This window comes from Chiloscyllium plagiosum, unplaced genomic scaffold (genome assembly GCF_037043375.1).
Source record: "Chiloscyllium plagiosum isolate Xiang-an unplaced genomic scaffold, Cpla_swu_hap1 HiC_scaffold_21, whole genome shotgun sequence".
Classification (NCBI taxonomy): domain Eukaryota; kingdom Metazoa; phylum Chordata; class Chondrichthyes; order Orectolobiformes; family Hemiscylliidae; genus Chiloscyllium; species Chiloscyllium plagiosum.
This window is the reverse complement of record NW_028270159.1, coordinates 16,027,097-16,047,581: the sequence shown is the minus strand read 5'-3', so window position 1 is coordinate 16,047,581 and position 20,485 is coordinate 16,027,097. Positions and strand designations below refer to the sequence as shown.

The 20,485-nt window shown below is 39.1% G+C and overlaps 1 protein-coding gene across 10 annotated transcripts in view; it reads right to left on the bottom strand.

Annotated features, from left to right (window-relative positions):
• Positions 1–12,372: 12,372 nt before the first annotated feature.
• Positions 12,373–20,485, bottom strand: part of fnbp1b (formin binding protein 1b) — a 209,427-nt gene continuing 201,314 nt past the window's right edge. For 6 of the 10 annotated variants that reach the window (XM_087998314.1, XM_087998320.1, XM_087998321.1 and 3 more), the window contains 2 exons: positions 14,566–14,705; positions 12,373–13,760 (listed from right to left, as the gene is read on the bottom strand). In XM_087998314.1, the coding sequence (XP_087854440.1) occupies positions 13,582–13,760; positions 14,566–14,705 (319 nt within the window). In that variant the 3' untranslated portion in view covers positions 12,373–13,581. Of the gene's footprint in view, positions 13,761–14,565; positions 14,709–20,485 lie in introns of all 10 variants that reach the window. The other 4 variants (XM_087998315.1, XM_087998316.1, XM_087998318.1 and 1 more) reach the window with 1 other exon arrangement.

Genomic DNA, 20,485 nt, shown 5'->3' with positions numbered 1-20,485 from the left:
TGTCATAAAGGCAAAACAAAAATTGTCTCCTTCATAGAACCATAATCTTTTTCAGAATTAAATTTGTATATATGTCTACTTTTGTAATTAGTCATTAAGAACAAAGTGAAGTGTACTTTTGAAAAAAAAATTAAATACATGACAACCTGCATACTATAGGCCAGATTTTCTCTCAGAGTCGGGAAGACACTACTGATCTCTAAAAATGGCAGGTAGGAGTCGGATGCAGAAGTTCCACCCATTTCCAACTGGTTCAATTTTCACTGCAAGGGGAAAAGGAATTACATGAATCATGAAGAATGGGAAACTTGAACTCAGCAGGACCATTTGGAATTAGCACTGAATTCAACTTGACAACATTTTGGCTATCGCAAAAGCCTGAACTATCATTGTGGGAGACAAAATTTATGGTGCAAACACTCGAAGGGTGAGTAAGATTGGCATGACTGTTATAGTCTGAAGTTTTTAAAATGCCCTACCTAAACTTTAAACAAAAAAGCAGGGTGCAATTGTCAGAGTTTGACAGTTTAGGTTACACAGCATCAGGTCATGCAACCTCATATGGCTCTTTGTTTCCAAAAAAAGGGCTATTGTTACTTCATTACAAATACTTAGCAAAGTTTTAATAAGCTACAATTATCTCAACAAGTGTTGTTTCCCAGTTTGATTGACAGCTCAAAGAGGCTATGAAAGACTGTCTTTGATGTCAGTGAACAGAATTCTGATTTTAGAAGAGATCAAACATGAAGAAATTTTAACGTATTTGAAAGTAGCTTATGGCAGTTTTGTTGCCCCCACTATCAAGTATATAAGAGTAAGAATTGCATTACCGATTGTTTTAAGTTTATTTTTCTTCATTTTATCTGCATCCTCCAGCCCTCCAAGTTTTGCTAGGAAATTTTCTAACTTGAGCTATTCACTTCAGTTGCCAAATGTTAGCTTGAGATCTCAATTGCCAGGTGATTTGAGGAAAATCAGAAGACATCTGGATGAGTTTGACAGGTTGCTATTTCCATTGCTGGATTAAAACACAAGACTTAACATGTTCTAGGAAAGATTGCAAGTATAGATTTGTAGGTCCTTGGGGAGGTCCAATGTGCAAAATAATTGTACAATGCAAAAAACAGAAATTCACACATGGTACCAGTCAGAGAACACACAACAAAGCAATGTGCGTTTTCATCCACTTTCAATTTAGTTCTCCCGTCCTACAGCTTAATGTGTTAATTTAACTGGGTCCATTTCATTAACTCAATGCATACACAACAGCTTCATTTTTAATAATAATGAATCTGAATTGTTTCACATAATTTCTGAATGCTTTCTTAATAAATAACAGCATAGCTTGTTTGTTGAAAAAGCTGAAAATGTGTTGCTGGAAAAGCGCAGCAGGTCAGGCAGCATCCAGGGAACAGGAGAATCGACGTTTCGGGCATAAGCCCTTCTTCAGGAATGAGGAAAGTGTGTCCAGCAGGCTAAGATAAAAGATAAGATAAAAGATAAAAGGCAAAGATAAAAGGCCTCCCTACCTTTTATCTTAGCCTGCTGGACACACTTTCCTCATTCCTGAAGAAGGGCTTATGCCCGAAACGTCGATTCTCCTGTTCCCTGGATGCTGCCTGACCTGCTGCGCTTTTCCAGCAACACATTTTCAGCTCTGATCTCCAGCATCTGCAGACTTCACTTTCTCTTGTTTGTTGAAAAACCAATGTTTCAGTCTAATCAATCAGGATGTATTAAATTGATGGTGTCATAGCTACACAATGCTCCCGTCTACTACTCTCCTTCAGATAAATATCTCTTGATTCAGAGAACCTTATGCACAGAGCTCCCCGATTACAAAGGAAACAACATATTTGCACGAGAGCTCCAATTCTGCAAATAAATGGCAGTGCTTTGTGTACAATTTCTCAATGCATTTGAAAAATGCATTAATTTTTAAGCAGTTGTTTAAAACAATGCCTCCACAATTCAAAACTGAAAAACACAAATCACAGCAAACACAAAGCACTGAGGATGTCACCTAGACAGGGGACGAAACGTTTGCAACACAAATTCCCAGCTCGGCGAACAGAACCACAACAACTAGTGCTAAAGTTTCCCAGAGACTAAGTCAATCAGATGGATAATAAAAATTTTAGCATTTCATTGCAGTTTTTAGTCACAACCAATGATCTCTATGTAAAGGAAAACATTCAGACAATTATAACTCACATTCTTCTCATTGGCCGTTCATGTCCATTATTCCTTTTAGAGTGTTAATTCGGATTGAGGGCTGCTCTTTGTATTTCATTCTATCTGATGTCATTGCCAGGTGATGTTTAAGTTTTAATCCTCATTTTAATGATTATACTTTAAAATGACTATTCAACATTTTGCTTGCATTGCTATCTGTAACTATTTTTCTTTAATTCTATTGCATTTAGTACCTAAGTATTACGGATATATTGTAGATTTGCAAACCAGTTAATTGCAACACTTTTTCTCATGTTCACTGATAAGGACAGGCTAGCAAACAGCAAAACAAGTCAAGTTTGTTGAAAGCAATCTCAGGGATCCTTACAGAAGAAATCTGATGGCCACCTTCTTCCAGTAAACTTAATTTAGGAGAAGCTAAATCTTTATTCATACCTTATCATCATTCTCCCATGACTAAATTACTATGCTTACTATTTCCACCTTATGCAGATCCATACTTCCCATATTATATACTGTTAATCCTATCCCACCTAGTGATAATTCATTTTCATTTACCACCATGTTCCACTATGAAATTCTGTACTGTTGTTATTAAGAGGTAAATGCTTAAGTGCCTTTAATAAACAGTACAAAATACATTTAAAACCTGGCAGTAAAAGCTCATAAATAAAATTCATCAAGGCAAGTGCTAACATCATACTAGATTATTATTTTTGTTTAAAAAAAGACAATGTGGAGTTTGCCAAATACTTGTCATTTTGATACATGGCAAAGATATGTTTCTTACTATCCCCAGTCACTGCTCCCACCTAACACCTGCTGTAGATTATGGTCTATTAACTTATATACCAAGTTCCTTATCTGCCTACACAATTAGAAAAGTTCATGGATTCTTTCTATAGGAATGAGGAAAGAAATTGAGTCAAAAAATCAAAAATCACAATGATTTCACATAACATCTGTTGATTCAACTGATGGGACTGCTGTGAGAAACACAGGCAGAGTTTGTCACTCCACCTCCCAAAATTCATAAGGTTCATAAGAAGTTGACTGGGCTCGTATGGCACAAAAGTAAGAATTCTTTCATAGATCTAAACTAGAAACAGACACATATCCCTACTTCTTAGTAGGGTTTCCTGATGTAAAATAATGCTTGCTGAAGTCCCATCAAACAAATTATGATTGAGAGATTCAAACTTAGGTGGCTAAGTTGTGGTGCGACTACTGCCACACTTTCTGAACCACTTAATATTATGGAAATAAATAATGTGTTCAATCTTCAGTGATGCTTTCTGAGAAGTACTATTACGTTTAGTGCCAATCTGCTCCAAATTCAATTTATTAATTTGTAAAAAAATGACTAGTAACATGACCTCAGGTGACTCACTGCGTGGAGTTTACACATTCTCCCCATGTCTGTGGGGGTTTCCTCTGGTTAGGTGGATTGGCCATGCTAAATTGCCCAGTGTCCAGGGATGTGCAGGCTAGGTGGGTTATCCATGGGTAATGCAGAGTTACAGGGATAGGGTCAGGGAGTGGGTTGGGTCGGATGCTCCTCAGAGAGGTGATATGGACTCAAATGGGTCAAATGGCCTGCTTCCAACACTGTAGGGATTCTATGATAAAGCAAATTATAATTTTCACATTAAATTGGAACTTTCAAACTGGAATTGTAGCCTGTTCTAGATAAAACTGGTTTTCTTTACTTGCTTATAGGATGTGTACACTTCTTACTAGAATAGCCAGAGGGTAGATAAGAGTCAACGACATTTGTGGATCTAGAATTACATGTAGGCCAGACCAGGTAAGGTTGGCAGATTTCATTCCTGAAAAGACAGTAATGAATCAGTTGGGTTTTTACAACAATTAACAGTGGTTACATGATCTCCCTTAGGGTAGCTTTTAATTCCAGATTTTTAAAAATGTACTGAACTGAAATTTCATTATGTACTACATTGGGATTTGAACCGATGTTGCCAGAACATTACCTCCCAAAATACACTTTATCAAATCTTAACTAGCATATACTCTAATGAAGCATAGACTATGGTTCCTCCCCTCAACTTTGATACTACAGCTTCCTTGACTTCCTAGCCATCCAAAAACAGAGCAATGACATCAAACAGAAGAATAATTAGGTAGAAAAACACACATTTAGAAGGAGTAACAAAAGCTTATGCAAGCCAATATGAAGCTGAACTTTTGCTAGAAAATAAATCAATGAGGTATTTGTTTTTTTTTTGCAACTGTTGTATTTATAATACTGATATAAATACAGGGTTTCAGCTGAATTTGAAAAGAGACTCCACTGTGGAATTTTACTTCAGAAATTTTAGTTGATATATTTTTATGCTAATTGATTTCCAACTACAATTGAGAGCAGCTTCTTAGATAGCTTAATTCGGTTTGATAACTGAAAAATAATAGAACTATTGATCAAATCATTACCTGTGCAGAGAATTCAGAACAATCAATTTGATTGCTCAGATATATACTTAAACTTTTTTAAATCTTTGGACATCAATGGTAACGATTAATAGCAGCACACTTACTTGAGGAAGGATTGGAGCTGGTTCACAGAAGGGTCGCTAGATTGATTCCAAAGATGAGGGGTTTGTTTTACTAAGAGAGATGGAGTAGTTTAGGTGTGTAATCTCTGGAGTTTAGAAGAAACAGAGGAGATCTAGTTGAGGTGTATAAGATGCTAAAGGGATCAACAAAGTAAACTTAGAATGGATGTTTTCTACAATCTGAAAATGAGAGGTCTAATTTTAGATAAGAAGTAGTGGATTTAAATCAGAGAAGAGGAGAAATTACTTCTCTCAAAGTGTCAAGAATAAGTAGAATTCACTACCCAGAGTATGTTGGCTGCCAGGATATTGAGTACATTTAAAGAGGAGACAGACACATTTTTGATTAGTAATGGGCTGGAGGATTATGGAGAATGGGCAAAAAAGTGGAATTTTGATTTCGTGTCTTGGGCCTGCAAATAGAATGTAGCAGGGAGTGAATGAATATGAACTTGAACACAATCCCCTCAAATAAAACAAGTTCCCAAACTCAGCCATTCACTTATTGGGAAAATCTGAATGGAAGTCAAGTTTGTTTTGAAAGGAAGGGAAAAATATTTTGAGTAGCTCTTAGTGGCTGATTACAAAATACAACTGCTTTGAGAGCAGGTTCCATGCATGACCTCACATGGAACAGTAAAAGGTTTAAGAGTAGTAGGTCACAAAATTAACCCTATCCCCCTTCACCCTTAACAGTTATTGTCAATTCATTTTACTGTGGGGGTCATGGTGCCATTGATATTCATTGTTGTCCCTTGATTGCATGGTGCAGTGTAAAGCCTTTGCTTGAAATTGTGACCCTTGAAAGAGAGGATCACATATTTCTTCTCTATTCTAAATTATCCTTTAAAGTAAAAAAAAAACTCTGCAAAATCATTGTTGTAATAATTTGATTCCAAGTGTCCATCATTCCTGGCTGTGTGTGTACTGGTAATGTAAACTATTAACTTTGACTTTTTCTCTTGACGTTTTAAAGCGGAGAAGAGAGTCATAAACAGCTGAAACCCTATTATTAAATATTTTAGCAGACAGTGGCTTGGAGGCTGCTTAAGGGAAAGCAACTACCATTCAGCAGAAACTTCAACAAACACACAGGTCAACATGCAAGAAAACAAAAGAAGTGTCACATGACCATAACTTGTATATCATATAGCAAACAAAATAAAACGAAAGAAAAATGTGCTGTTGAGTCACAAGGAGTGACCCTCAGAAGGTGGGCACAGGTACAGCAACAGGGCGAGCATGCAGATCGGGAAAAGTAGACTGATGTTTGATATTGGGCAGTGCTATAAACAAAATAATAATAATGATGTGATGGTAACAAAGAAATCTACCACATACCAGATATGTGTATTACATGACCACAAATACCTTTAGCAAGCCTGATTTGATTTATTTTCAATTTCTCCATGCTTTGGAAAAAACAACACAATTCACACTATACTGTAATGTGAATCAAGCATACCTGCAGTACATAAAAGATCTAAAATCATGATAGCTAGTTAAGTGGTTGTAACTAAATACCATGGCATTAATGCATAGGCACAAATGCCTTTGGCATTTTATTTGAAGAATATTAATGGGTACAACTTGAGAAATATTTGAATTGTTTTGGCAAGGGATGAATGGAAATTGAGAAGAAGAAAATAAATTATTTGAAATTCAATTTTAGAAAACATTTAGAATAGGTGAAAAGTCACTACAATTCTCTTAATGGGTAGTTACACATGAATTGTTAACAGCTCCCACACGCAACACAATTTTATCTTTGAGGAAGGGAAACCACATATTGCCTTTTCAGCATAAATTTACCCTGTAACAAAAGGTGACATTTAAAAAAAACCCTCAATATTTCCAAAGTCACATGCACAAGTTAGAAAATCAGAAACTTAGAGGAAAGCAGCATTCAGGCGACATAAATACAGGAATGGCTTGTGGTGAGTCCAGAAGATGCCTTCTCTTGTTATATAGTACAATAAATAGATTTATGAGATACCTTTAATTTCAATCTACAGTTCTCTCATTTTGCTCTCCCCCACCCAATCCCAAGAACCACTTTACTCTGGCTTGAATGTCAATTTTAGGTGTGAGTTATCCAAAACGGCACACTGTTACTACTGTGGTCATGGAGTACATGTATTCTGGTAAGTGGATTTCAAAATTCACTTATTTTTTGGTTCTTTCATTTTAAAAATGGGAAGCAACTTTAATCGTGGCATGCATCAGAAAACTGCTTTTGTTTTTAATATGGAAAAGTAGCCAAGTTAATTAGAGCAATGGATGGCATGCCATAAAATAAATAGCAGGCACTTGCACCTTTTGTTTATGTATTTTTAGCCCCCCCTTTCATGATTTGCATTTTATCATTAAAAACCAAACCAATTCAATAATCCAGCTAATCTTCCATTTTTAAAATAGTTAAGCAGAAGAATGTGTCCTTGCGTACCAGCTCGCCCCGTGATTCTTGGACCAGCACACCACCTTAGGTACCTAGAGTCCAGAAAGAGGTAGAAAGAGACATGTTAGTAACATAATGAACTGAGTTAGAAATATGCTAGAAATCTTACAGGTCAATACTACTTTAAAAAATATATATTACAAGGACTCTTGTACGTGGGCGGCACGGTGGCACAGTGGTTAGCACTGCTGCCTCACAGTGTCAGAGACCCGGGTTCAATTCCTGCCTCAGGCGACTCTCTGTGTGGAGTTTACACATTCTCCCCGTGTCTGCCTGGGTTTCCTCCCACAATCCAAAAAATGTGCAGGTTAGGTGAATTGGCCATGCTAAATTGCCCGTAGTGTTAGGTGAATGGGTAAATGTAAGAGTATGGGTCTGGGTGGTATATGCTTCGGCGGGTCAGTGTGGACTTGTTGGGCCGAAGGGCCGGTTTCCACATTGTAAGTAATCTACAACTTATTCAAAGATGGAAAAATGGTGAACCTGGGTCCAGCTGGAAACCTCTGGTATTTTTTGCCACAGCTACAATAAAAAGGGAACAGGTTAAGCAGGGAATGCTAGAAATCTCATTAAAAAAAAACTGAGGAGTACACAACAGGATTGCCAGCAGAGGACTGAAAGAGAAAAATGTTAACACTAAGTATGACAAAGTTGAAAATATTCAATTAAACAGAACATTGTTGAAAGGAGTGACATCTTATCAAAGCTTTTCATTACATGTACGCAGCTGGACAAATGCTCGAATGGTAAATTTAAAATGATCACAAGGACTAACACTACAGGAGGAAACAACGCTGATTGGTTGGCAAGTTAACTCAGATTGGCTGAGATGTTGCTATAGCAAAAAGAATAAGGAACTGCGAGATCCACAAAACTCCTGGTAGTTGCAAATGTTGCGTGAAGTTTTATCAAAATGGGCAACATCAAGGGCCCTACCAATATGTATTAAAACTTGCTGTCTAAAAAGGTTGATAGGTGAATTAAAGTCTTCAATGGGAGTTTGGCTTCTGTTCCCTTATGAAGGTCATAGGTCTCATAGCCCACAGTATATGCTCTGTTAGTTCTAGGATTCAACATTATTTGCTGTGTTTTTGTCTTAACTACAATGTCCGGTCTGAAAGATATCTCTTTTGAACACAGTCACAGATACAATCTGTGTTGTTACCAAAGAAAATAAATTGTAGTCCCAACAAGACAAATAAACTTACATGATTTTCTTTTTAATAAACATTTGAATTAAATCAGAACTGACAATAAAAACAGCTATTAACTTGAGTAGAATGCTGCTTCAAAGTATGGTACTTTCAATATTGGAAGTTAAAATACAAAATCATACAACGTGATGACACGATCTGACAGCAATAAATGCTTTTTTTCAAACATTTTGATTTTGTCTACCTATACACAGGTTTTCCTAACTTTCTGCTTATTACTTCTTCCTATAAATTGAATAATTATTATTTGAATACTAACTAAATTTAAGTGAATCTTGGCAATTAAATGCTGGCAGGTTTTTGTGAATTGTTCACACCAACTCTAAATACTATGATTCATTAGCTTGGTTACAATTTGTAATATTTCTGAGAACTTTTAATTTCTCAAGTATCTTCCATGAAGGCACAAACACAGTCCCCATCTCCAAATAAGTTATTTTATTATCATGCAAGTCAAACAGATATAGTAGCAATGAAATGATAAGATCTGGATTCAATTCCCCATTCTGAGCTACCAAACCCATCCACATTGTAGTGAAGTGATCCCAATAGAAGTTCCTTAATCTCCCTTAAGACAAGATGAAGGACATAAAAGTCACATAAAGAGCCACCTACAAAAGTGGCTTATAAGCAGGTTTCTGCACATCCTCTTGATTACATGAGATGCATGATCTGGGAATTAAATGGAGTTGGGGTGAGTAAATGATTTGTTTTAAGAACATGAAATCTCATCACCATGCTTTCCTGAAAGAAATTGCAAAAGAGAAGCCTTTGCTCAATTTCACTGAAACATAATACAGGTACTACATTGCAATTTTAACTGCAACATAAATGCTAAACACTTTCAATGACCATTCCTTCAAAGGGCTAAGGCATTGACTTGCACTCAAACTTTATGAACTGGAAACTTTGGAAATAAATACTTTTCCAAATATGAAGCAAAAGATTAACATTTTGTTGTTTATATACATTTATTATTCTTTTATCAATTCTACATCTGCATAAAGCAGTTGTAATTTCTGACTTTGTTTTGCTTATTATTCCAAAACCAACAATGAAGATATTTATCAATCAAACTATATTGTTGTGCTATGAAACCTAGAAAATTCTTGGAGTTAACTATACAAGATATAGAGGCAGAAACTGGCAACATTAACCTGCTCTGCATTCAACAACATAAGGCTGATTTTCTATCTCAACTCCAATTACCATTCCATTCCCACACCCCTTTATTCCTCTAGTCTCCAATATAATTGATGACTGAGCATCAAGAGCCTGACAGGTACTTAAGTGTAAAGATTTACAATGTGCCTCATTAAAAAAAATCTAATTTCAGTCTTAAATAGTTGAGTCCTTATCCTACAGCAATGACTCCTATTTCTAGACTCTCCAATTCGGACAACCTTCCACATTGACCCTTCCAAGTCCCATAAGAATTCTATAAATTCCAACAAAATCACCTCTCATCCATCTAAACTACAGAGCAAAGACACTGTCTAAGCAACTGTTATACAACACCCGTCTCATACTAGACGATCTAGTGAATCTTAGCTGCAACTTAAACAATGCAACACTTACATCACGGAAGAATGTGGCATTCAGTACTCTTTAGTTTTGACCAGGTCTACCAGAATGTTTAAAATACAAATCTCAAAACTGATTTTGGCTCTACATTTTTATGTATTAAATAAAGTTCAAGTTTTTGGACATAGAAAAATATTTTTTGTTGGAATCTATCAAACATGTTAACCTCATTGCTTGCTTGGCAATAACATACTGATTAACCATTGTCTGGGATTGTTATACAGCAACTTAAATATGCCGGAAGGATATTATAGAGCGCATGCAATACGTATACTAAAACATACAAACTTGTACACTAATAACAGGAATGCATTACATATTGATTTTCTGAATTACACAGAGTTCGGCTATACATCAAAATTACATGAGGTTGTAAACAATTATTTACTCAATATAATGAACTCTGTACTACCAGCTGAAGGTCAGCATTCATAAATGTGAATTTGGCATGATGGCAGAATGTCAATTAGTGACATGAAAGCAAAATATGGCAGATGCTACAATTTTGCAACACAAAAATGTGGGCAATACTCAACAGGTCTGGAAATCAGAGGGTGGGTAAGAGAACAGGGAGTGGGGGGAGTGGAAGGAAGTGGAGGGAGAACAGAAAAAAAGGGGGGAGCTCGGAGGAAGAGGAGCGTGTAGGAGGGGGAAGTATCTGGGGGGGGCACGTGTGGTGGGGGTGGAGAGAGCAAAAAAAATGTGTAGGAGGTGGGGAGAGCAGAAAGATTTGTGGGGGGAGAGTGTGAAGGAAGCAGGGGTGTGGGGGATGCGTGCAGGGGATGGGGCGCATGGGGGCAGGAAGGGAAGGGGGGGGGGGGGAAAAGGAGACACATACACAAAGTTAATCCTTTCGTGCCTGACTTTTCAATTGAAAGTTCTGAAGAAATCTCAACCTTGAAACATTAACTCTGGACAAGACTTATCTTGACCTCTGGGAATGGGCTTTGAACAACAGAAGCAGAAGAAATGGATAGGGTCAGGCTCCCATAAAACCAGGGTTTTAGTTTAGCTTAGCTTTCAGCAATTGCTGGGGTCATAAAGATGGACGTGGAAGCTGTTATTCCTCTCGGTTATGGCTGGAGTTCTCTCTGTTCTGAGAATTGCACGTGAGAACAATTTACTTTTACTGAATTTGCCTTTGCCAAGGATGTTAATGTATTGGAATCGCTGCTGTTTAGTAGTTAAATAATCTGTTATTCTGTTCACTTTTCCAATAGGGATAAAATTAGACTAATTCTTTTTTCTTTTGTTTGTATTTTAACTGTCAGAGTCATAGAGATGTACAGCATGGAAACAGACCCTTCGGTCCAACCCATCCATGCTGACCAGATATCCCAACCCAATCTAGTCCAAGTAAGGATAAAGTGTGCTTTCTTAAAGCTGAGAAGTGTAACCAATCAAATTACATCTGGAATATATCACCTTACACTTGCCATTAAATTAAAAAAAAAACAGTTAGGTCTAGGCTATCTTGATATATTTGAAATGGGTTTGGTCTGGTCCATAACAACAGAGTGACACTCCTCTTGGAGATGTGTGTCCATGTGACCACAGGGCCACACTTCACGGTATACTATTACAACCAGCATCACCTGAGCCAAAATAGTCCAGCCTCTGTTGCTCTCTTCACAGGTGCTGCCAGACCTGTTAAAAGTTCTAGCAATTTTGGTTTAAATTACTCACATCGGAATGGGTAGTACATAAGGGTCAAATTCTGACACTATTTCTTAGAACCACTTCTGCTTCAGATTGTGGAATCAAACTGGGTATTTCTGTTTGTGCAATTATTCTAGCCTGCAAATAGGAATATACTGTGGAATAGTGTTAAAGGTACCAAAAGGGCCTTTCCTGACATATTTGGTGAATTGCAATTCCTGCTCAGACTTTAAACATAAGCTGTATATTGGATGTACAAGTTGTTGTGTTGCAGAAATTCCAATATAGGATGCAACTGGTATGGAACTTAGTGCTCAGGTAACAATAATTACATTGGAAATAGTTGCATACTGTTTGATTTGGCAACAAATCCATTTTCAACAAATATAAGGAATTAAGACATCGAGCACATGACACTTTCATTATATCAGAACTGATTAGCTTTAAATGTATACCAAAATTTCTTTCAGAATGATTTGTTTTAAAAAAAGATAAAACAAAGTGAAGCAGTGCATTAAACAAATAGCCAAACTTGTAACACTAATAAATTGATTGATAGTAACAAAGCACTTTCAGCTTGTAGATTTAGTACTGGTTCCATTCTACATAAATACCTCTGTGCACCTAACAACTCACTCCCAATATGGTACTTAGACTCAGAAGAATGATAATTTGTAGACGTACAGACTTGATTTGCAAAGCAGTTGCATTTAATACTATGACACACACAACCACTTTGCTCAGGTTCTCTTAAACACAAAGCAAGTAGATTAACAGCTGAAAAAGTACATCAATTCAAGTAAAATGTAGTTCAAACAAAGCTGCTGCCCTACACATACCTAGTATGCTAAATGGATAATAATGATCATTACCCTCATCAAATATGAACAGCATAAAATTTAAAATTAACAGCTTTTAAAAAAAAACTGTCAAGTAATAAAGGTGTTGATATTGTAATACAGTGGACCAACTGAAGTGTACAAGTTATACAATGTTTTAAAGAGAAAACACTACCATATTAAAACAGATATGTCAATTAGTAAGCTAATGAATTGCATGATTCTTGATCCAGAAATTTAAGCTGGATACAATTTCAACATGGAGAAATTCAATTTTTTGTAATGACTGTTTTCTAAATTGACAATTATTTAATGTCCAATAATAATAACCAGTTCCTCAATTATAGTGGTCCTCACTGAGAACCATCCTATTAGACAGAGATGGGGAAAAAAGTGAAAGAGAAAGAATGAATTTTCATTTATATTGCACCTTTCATTATTCCTGAACATCCTAGAGTTCTTTACAGCTAATGAAATATTTTGAACTATAATTATTGCTGTAATGTAGCACAATGTCAGTGATGAAACAGCAAGACAGCAAAAATATCTCCACTGAAAACCATCTAGACTACAACTGGGCTTTCACTGCAGCGCACACCTTACCCTTGAGTAGCTAGGAGATTCTGTTCATGAGTAAGCAGTTAAAATTTTGTTTAATAAATAAAATTGAGTAGTCATTCAACAATAGATTAAAATATGCATACAAATTAGACATAAGTAATGTAATTGATTTGAGCATTACGTTTAAAATTTCCAAGATATCATTAAGGGATTTTAATTTTCAAACTTAAAAATGGGTGGATATGGACCATGCTTATTAATTTTCACAATAAACTAATCCCAGTATTGGCACCGACATAAGTTTGTGACAAATGCAATCTCATTCAGTCGACAACAAAACACATTTGTATATTCTCCCTCTCTCTACTACATAATCTTTTTAAAAAAAGTTTATATATGCACAATGATCCTGTATATTGCACTTAGTTGCATTCTCATATCTGTTGTGTACAGATCATGCCCTGTAAGACATACGTTCACCTCAAGTTTTCTTAAAACTAGATGTAAGTCATTGCACCTTTGGTATTTCTGTCCAAATATACTTCCACATAGGATGTTGGAACGTATCCTTCCTCATCTTCATTCCGTCGAACTCTTGTCCAACCATCTCCTTTATCCTCCTCTATCACACTCAGTGTTTCTCCTTCTGCCATTGCTATTGTTCCTTCATTTTGACCTGAATTGAAATGTGACACAAATGAGATGACAAACACGAACTCCTTTCTTCTTTTCAATCAACCTTTTGCATGCTATAAAGCCTCTAATCTACAATTTGAGACAACAGTAGCTTCCTTGAGAACGTGTAGATTAGTTAATTATCTTCAGTTGGGAGAATTGTGCACTGTTGTTGCCTTTTTTTCTTTATGAACCCTGATTCCAATTAAAACAAAACACATAAAAAGGCTTGGTCTGCGTTCCTCATTTTTTTCTGTTCATACTGCAGCCATCTCAGCCCTAATCTACTGACAATTTTGTTCTGTAATTGTCTTCTGGTTAACTCTTCTGTCATCAGTGACCACCCTTGCCAACCCAAGGTTATTGAAGTAAACTTGGACCCTTTTGTTCAGTGACGCACTGGTGTGCATTTTAAACCCATTTTACTTTCCTATCAAACAGCATAAGCAAACAATCATACTGGCATCTCTAAAAAGCACAAGTAAAAGTTTGATTCTCATCCTTTCCCATTCTCTTGATAGTTCATCACCATATCCATTTAAAATAAATACTTCCCTAAGAATTCAGTGGGAATGATTCAGTAGGGTTAGAGAGGCGTGATTAATTCACTCATTCTATTCTTGGGCCAGCATTTCAACAGTAATTAGTCCCTAGCCTCAACAAGCACATGGCAGGACAGTGAATTTACTATGGAAAATTGTAGGGGTAAACCTAGCACTCCAAAGGATATCTGGTTGGATATCTAGGAATTAAAACAAATTCAGAGAGGTTTCTGAGCAATAGTTTCCTATGCAATGTATATATACCTTCAAAAGGATACATGGCTTTGCATGTGCCAATTGCTGCCAGTACTTCCTCATCATCAAATTCATCATCAAACTCGCACTGTGCTGCGACTTTTAATTCAGGGTCCTGGTTCTGTTCTTCGGTATAACTACCATCAGGGCTGCTCAAGAATGAAATACACAAAGTAACTATAGAACAGTGAGACCCAAAATATATAGAAATAGATGTACACACAACTGTTGAATTAGGAGAAATGGAGATGGTTCAGGAAGGGAATGAAATGTCAGGTAACAACATATAGGATTTATTGCACAATAATCATAAATATATTTTCTGTCTCACAGCAATTAATAAATAAAGAAATACTTACTCCAAATAACAGTGAATTAACTTATTTCAAAAATTTACTTTATTCATAGAAATCTTTTGATATCTGTACAGTTGGTGATGCCATATGTATACATTGCATGTCTTTACATACAGAGGTCAGATTGAGTCAATTGTATTTACAAGTCTGTAAGTTAACCATCCAGCCTCTTAGTGTTTAGCTGAGGCGTCAGCAGAGCCCAACTGAGAGCCCAGTGGGCGGCACAGTGGCTAGCATTGCTGCTTCACAGTGCCATAGACCCAGGTTCAATTCCCGCCTCAGGCAACTGTATGGAGTTTGCACATTCTCCCCGTGTCTGCGTGGGTTTCCTCCAGGTGCTCCGGTTTCCTCCCACAGTCCAAGAAAATGTGCAGGTTAGGTGAATGCTAAATTGCCCGTAGTGTTAGGTGAAGGTTAAATGTAGGGCAATGGGTCTGGGTGGGTTTCTCTTCGGACGGTTGGTGTGGACGTGTTGGGCCGAAGGGCCTGTTTCCACACTGTAAGTAATCTAATCTAATCAAACTACTGAGTATGACCCCGTTCTACTTTGGCAGGCAGACCTTATATGGTGGTCTTTCCCCATCACACCTTGGTGACAGCTGCTCCAAGCTTCAATGCATCCCTCGACATCTAGAGTTGGACCTTGGAATGTGCCAGTCTGCAACACTCAGTCGGGGTCAACTCCTTCAGCTGGAAGGCCAACAGGTTTTGGGCAGACCAAAGAGCGTCTTTCAGCGAGTTGATGATCCTTCAGACACAGTTGATGTCGTCTCAGCGTGTTCCCCGGGGAACAGACCGTAGAGCGCAGAGTCCCGCATCACAGAACTGCTCAGGACGAACCTCGACAAACATCACTGCATTCCTCTCCAGACTTCCTTTGCATTGGCACATTCCAGAAGGAGGTGTGTGACAGTCTCGTGCCCTCCACAGCCACTTCAAGGGCAGTGTACGGTGGCGCAGAGTGTCCGGGCGTGCATAAAGGATCTCACCGGCAGAGCCCTTCTCACCACAGCCAAGCCATGTCTTGGTGCTTGTTTGTAAGTTCTGGTGATGAGGCATTCTGCCAAATGACTTTGACTGTCTGCCCAGAGAACTGCTCAACAGAATCCGCCCTCCCCTTTTCCCGAAGGGTCTCAAGGACACTACTTGCTGACCACTTTCTGATGGACTTGTGGTCAAAGGTGTTTTTCTTCATAAATTTCTCCACGAAGGACAGGTGATACAGAACAGTCCAACTACTTGGGAGCGTTCCGCAGCAGCGAGGCCACGCCCATCCTTCGCAACACCGGGGACAGGTAGAACCTCAGTCTGTAGTGACACTTGGTGTTTGCGTACTGGGGATCCACGCACAGCTAGATGCAGCCACACACAAAGGTGGCCTTCAGGGTGAGGGTGGCATTGGGTGTGTTTTTCCCCCCGTTGCCCAGATCTTTATACATGGTGTCCCTTCGGACCCAGTCTATCTTTGGATCTCCACACGAAGTGGAAGATAGTCTGGGTGACTTCAGTGGCACAGGTTCTGGGAATAGACCAGACCTGAGCCACATATAACAGCACTGAGAGTACCTCACACCTGATGACCAGGTTTTACCCGTGATGGAGAACGACCGTTGTTCCCATCTGCCCAGTTTCTGCCTTACTTTACTGATACGCCCCTCCCAAGATTTGGCGCATGTCCCAGCCCCTCAAATACCCAGCACCCTCAGGTGGTCAGTCCTGACAGTGCAGGGGATAGAGGATTGGTTGGCTCAGTTCCCAAAGAGCATGGCTTCGCTCTTGCCTCGGTTTACCTTGGCCCCTGAGGCCCGTTCAAACTGGTAGCAGATGCACATAACACGGACAGCAGATCCGAGCAGAAAACAGCAACATCATCCATGTACAGGGAGTCCTTAACCTAATCAGACTGAAAAGCTGTCTGATTCCCACCCATTGATTGAGACTGCACTGACAATGTTGGTGTAGAGCAGTCAGATCCAATTGCAGATTCCCTCCCCAAAGCTCATTTTGGAGAGAATATCTCTCATGTATGTGTGCGATATCCTGTCAAAGGCTTTCTCCTGGTCCAGTCTGATGAGGCAGGTGTCCACCCCCCTATCCTGCATGTTGGTGACTCTCAGTGATCTTCCTGCCCTGTACAGCACAGGTTTGGTCAGGGTGAATCACCAATCCCAAAGCAGACCTGACCCAGTTGGCGATGATCTTTGACAAGACTTTGTAATCTACATTTAGCAGCAAGATTGGTCGCCAATTTCTAATTTCCTCCCTCTCCACCTTCTGCTTGTAGCTGAGGGTGATGATGCCTTTCCTCATGGATTCACTCATGGTACCTGCCAGCATACGGACATGCATGTCCTGGCCAATCAAGTCCCATAGAGCAGAATAGCACTCGACCAGTAAGCCATTGCTTCCGAGAGTTTTATTTTTTTCAAAGGACTCGACGGCCTTGGTCAGCTCATCCAGAGATAGCTGCTGGCCCAGCCTCTCCCGCGTTCTGTCGTCTAAGACCTCCGTGACAGAGGACAGGAACAGCTGTCAGTTGGCTTCGAGTCATACAGACTGGTATTGAAGGATTTGCTGATCCTCATGATGTCAGCTTACATGATTTCACCGAACCATCATCTTCCTTTAGACTGCTGAGCACAGACCTCTCTTTGTGCACCTTCTGGAAGAAGAAATGTGAGCATGTCTTGCTCTGCGGAGCAGACCCTGGACTGAAAGACTATCTTGGAGGCCTCCGAGGAAAAGAGCGAGGCTTGTGGCCCCTCACCTCCTGGAGGTCCTTCGTGACATTGCCCCCATAGTTTGTAGCAGGAGCAAGTTCTGCATACTTTCCTGGAGTTGGGACAGTTTTCCCTGCCTCTCTCTCGCCTCCTGAACACCTTTGAGGATGAAGAACCTCTTGATGTTTCCCACCAGTCTGCTGGAGACTCAAAGAGGGGCTTCACAGTTCTCCAACCTGCGTAATCCCTCTTGAGCTCCTCAATGTTTCCTGAGGTTAACAACTTAGTGTTCAGCTTCCACGTTCCCTTACCATCCCACTGCTCGTCATGTAGGTGACAGTTGCCCAGCAGGAGGCAGTGGTCAGAAAAGAACAACGGCTTGATGTCGGTGGATCTCACCGAGAATGTTCGGGACACAAACAGGTAATCTATCCTTGAGCGGATAGACCCATCTGCCCTTGACCAGGTGTATCCACGCTGCGCTCTGTCTGCAGGGGTGGTGAAGACGTCATGCAGCTTGGCATTTTTGACCGTTTCCATCAGGACTCTAGACGCGGCATCCAGTTTACCGTCCCCCCCCACCGGATCGTCCATCTGCATCAATGATATAGTTGAAGTCTCTGGCCAGAATGACCGGCCTGGACGTAGCCAGCAACAGTGGAAGCTGCTGTAGGACGTCCAACTGTTCACTCTTACCTGCTGGGGCGTACACATTAATTAGTTTCAGGGGAGCATATTTCAAAAATAATACAGGTAATCCAATGTAGCACAGCATAGCCCAACGGAAACGTTACAATCTTCTACATTTGCCATGTGCACTGCAACTATTACAGTTATGTCGAGACAATACTGGAATCAGTAAATATACAAGCTTTTCAGCTAGTCTAAAGAATAACGTGTATAATGCAGTTTTCACTTTTTCACAAGCTATGGGGTGAAACTACACTTATATTTATTAGAGACAAATGCACAAATCTGGATATGACTGGACTTCCATTGCAACAAGAACGTATACCTTCCAGTCATGATTCCTTTCTCGTCATTTTAAACTCCATCAAAATTTGGGTTGGTTGTGTCTATGAAATAAGCCTAACAATTATTTGTTTCATTACATTTAATTGGCTGAAGGGAGATAAAAAAAATCAGCTAGAAAGTGACTCATTAAATCTCTATATAAGAAAGGGATTTTTAAAGTGCACCATCAGCAAGAGTTCATGATATGTGTGTGCGCGCGCCTGCAATTGTGTGTGTGTGGTGGGCTTAGTGTGAATAAGATAGAGGTAATGTGAGTATATCTAGAAATCTTATTCAAAGTAGAAATTTGGTGCAGTGAGGGAAGAGGGATATTTTGAGTAAAGTTTACTGCGAGAAGTTAAAGTGCACTGAGTAGGGGATTTAGTGAATGGCAAGGGCAAACTCTCTCAGCAAGTTCATTGGTTGTAGGAAATTACTATTAGAGGCTGGCTTTAAATTACTGTAAATAGCATAATATTTTTAATCAAGTGGCTATACTTGTATTTAACAGAGGAATACCAGAAATGACTCTGCCTTATTGGCCTTCTTCGAGGCCAATATAATAAAGTAATATAAGTGATTTAAATAAAATAGTTAATATAAAGGAAGTAAACGTAGGACATTGTAGCACAGCCTTGTAGAGTGGAATGCATAGCCTATAGTATAAGGGAAATCATGGACATCACTATACTTATAGATGACATGTGCAGGATGTGCTGCCAACTGCAGAAACTTGAGCTCTAGGTTTCACAGCTTGAGTGATAGTGAAGTCACTGTGACGCATCCACAAGTCAGAGTTATGTGAGCAGCATGATGAGAAAAATGATCACATAGCAGCTGAAGGTCTGGGGACAGTAAGGGAATGGATGACTGCCAAGCATCCAAGATGAGCAGGAAATGGTATAACAGTCTCCTGGGGATGCCACTCACAATCGTGTTTTCTGATTTAGAAGCTGATAAGGGAGTAGCTCCACAAATGAGTGCAGTCAGAGCTACTATTTTGGCACCACAATCAGCTCAGTTGTACAGAAAAGGAGGGAGAAGTAAGGAAGATGAATAGAGATAGGGATTAATTAGTTCAGGGAACAGACAGGTTATTTGTGGCTATAAATGTAATTCTAGGATGGTGTGCTGCTGTCTCTCTGGTATCAGATTCAAGGATGTGACAAAACTGCTACCTTTGGGGGGGGGGACCAGAGATTGTCGTCCACATTGGTACCAATGACTTAAGTAGAAAGGGGGGATGTTATCCTGAAATCAGAATTTAGGGAGTTAAGTAGAAAGTTAGCAAACAGGACCTGATCAGTCCAGTGCCATATGCAAGTGAGTACAGAAATGGGAGGATAAGGCAGATGAAGATGTGGCTGGAAAGATGGTTCAGGAGGGAAGGCTTTAGATTTCTGGGACTGAATTTGGGGAAAGAAGGCATCTGTAAAAGTCAGATGGGTTGTAGCTGAACAGAGCTGGATTGGAGTTCCTTGCAACGTGTTTTGCTAGTGCTGTTGGGAGGGCTTTAAACTTATTTGGCAGTGATGTGGGAACCACAAGATAATATTAGAGAATGCCAGGTTTCATAAAATGCCTGGAACCACAGACAAAAGTAGCATAGAGAAGAATAACTTAACAGGTGAAACAGAATAAGGGAGAAGGTAGCAGTGTCTAGATCAGGGTTATTGTGTATGCAAATGAATGTATAGAGTATAGTAAATAAGATTAAGAGGTAGTCAGTTTGCCATATGGAAACACAATGTAATGGCAATAACACAGATCTGGATACAAAGTCTTCAAAAAAGACAGAAATGCAAAGGCAGCAATATCGATTAAGGAGAGAGAATTATC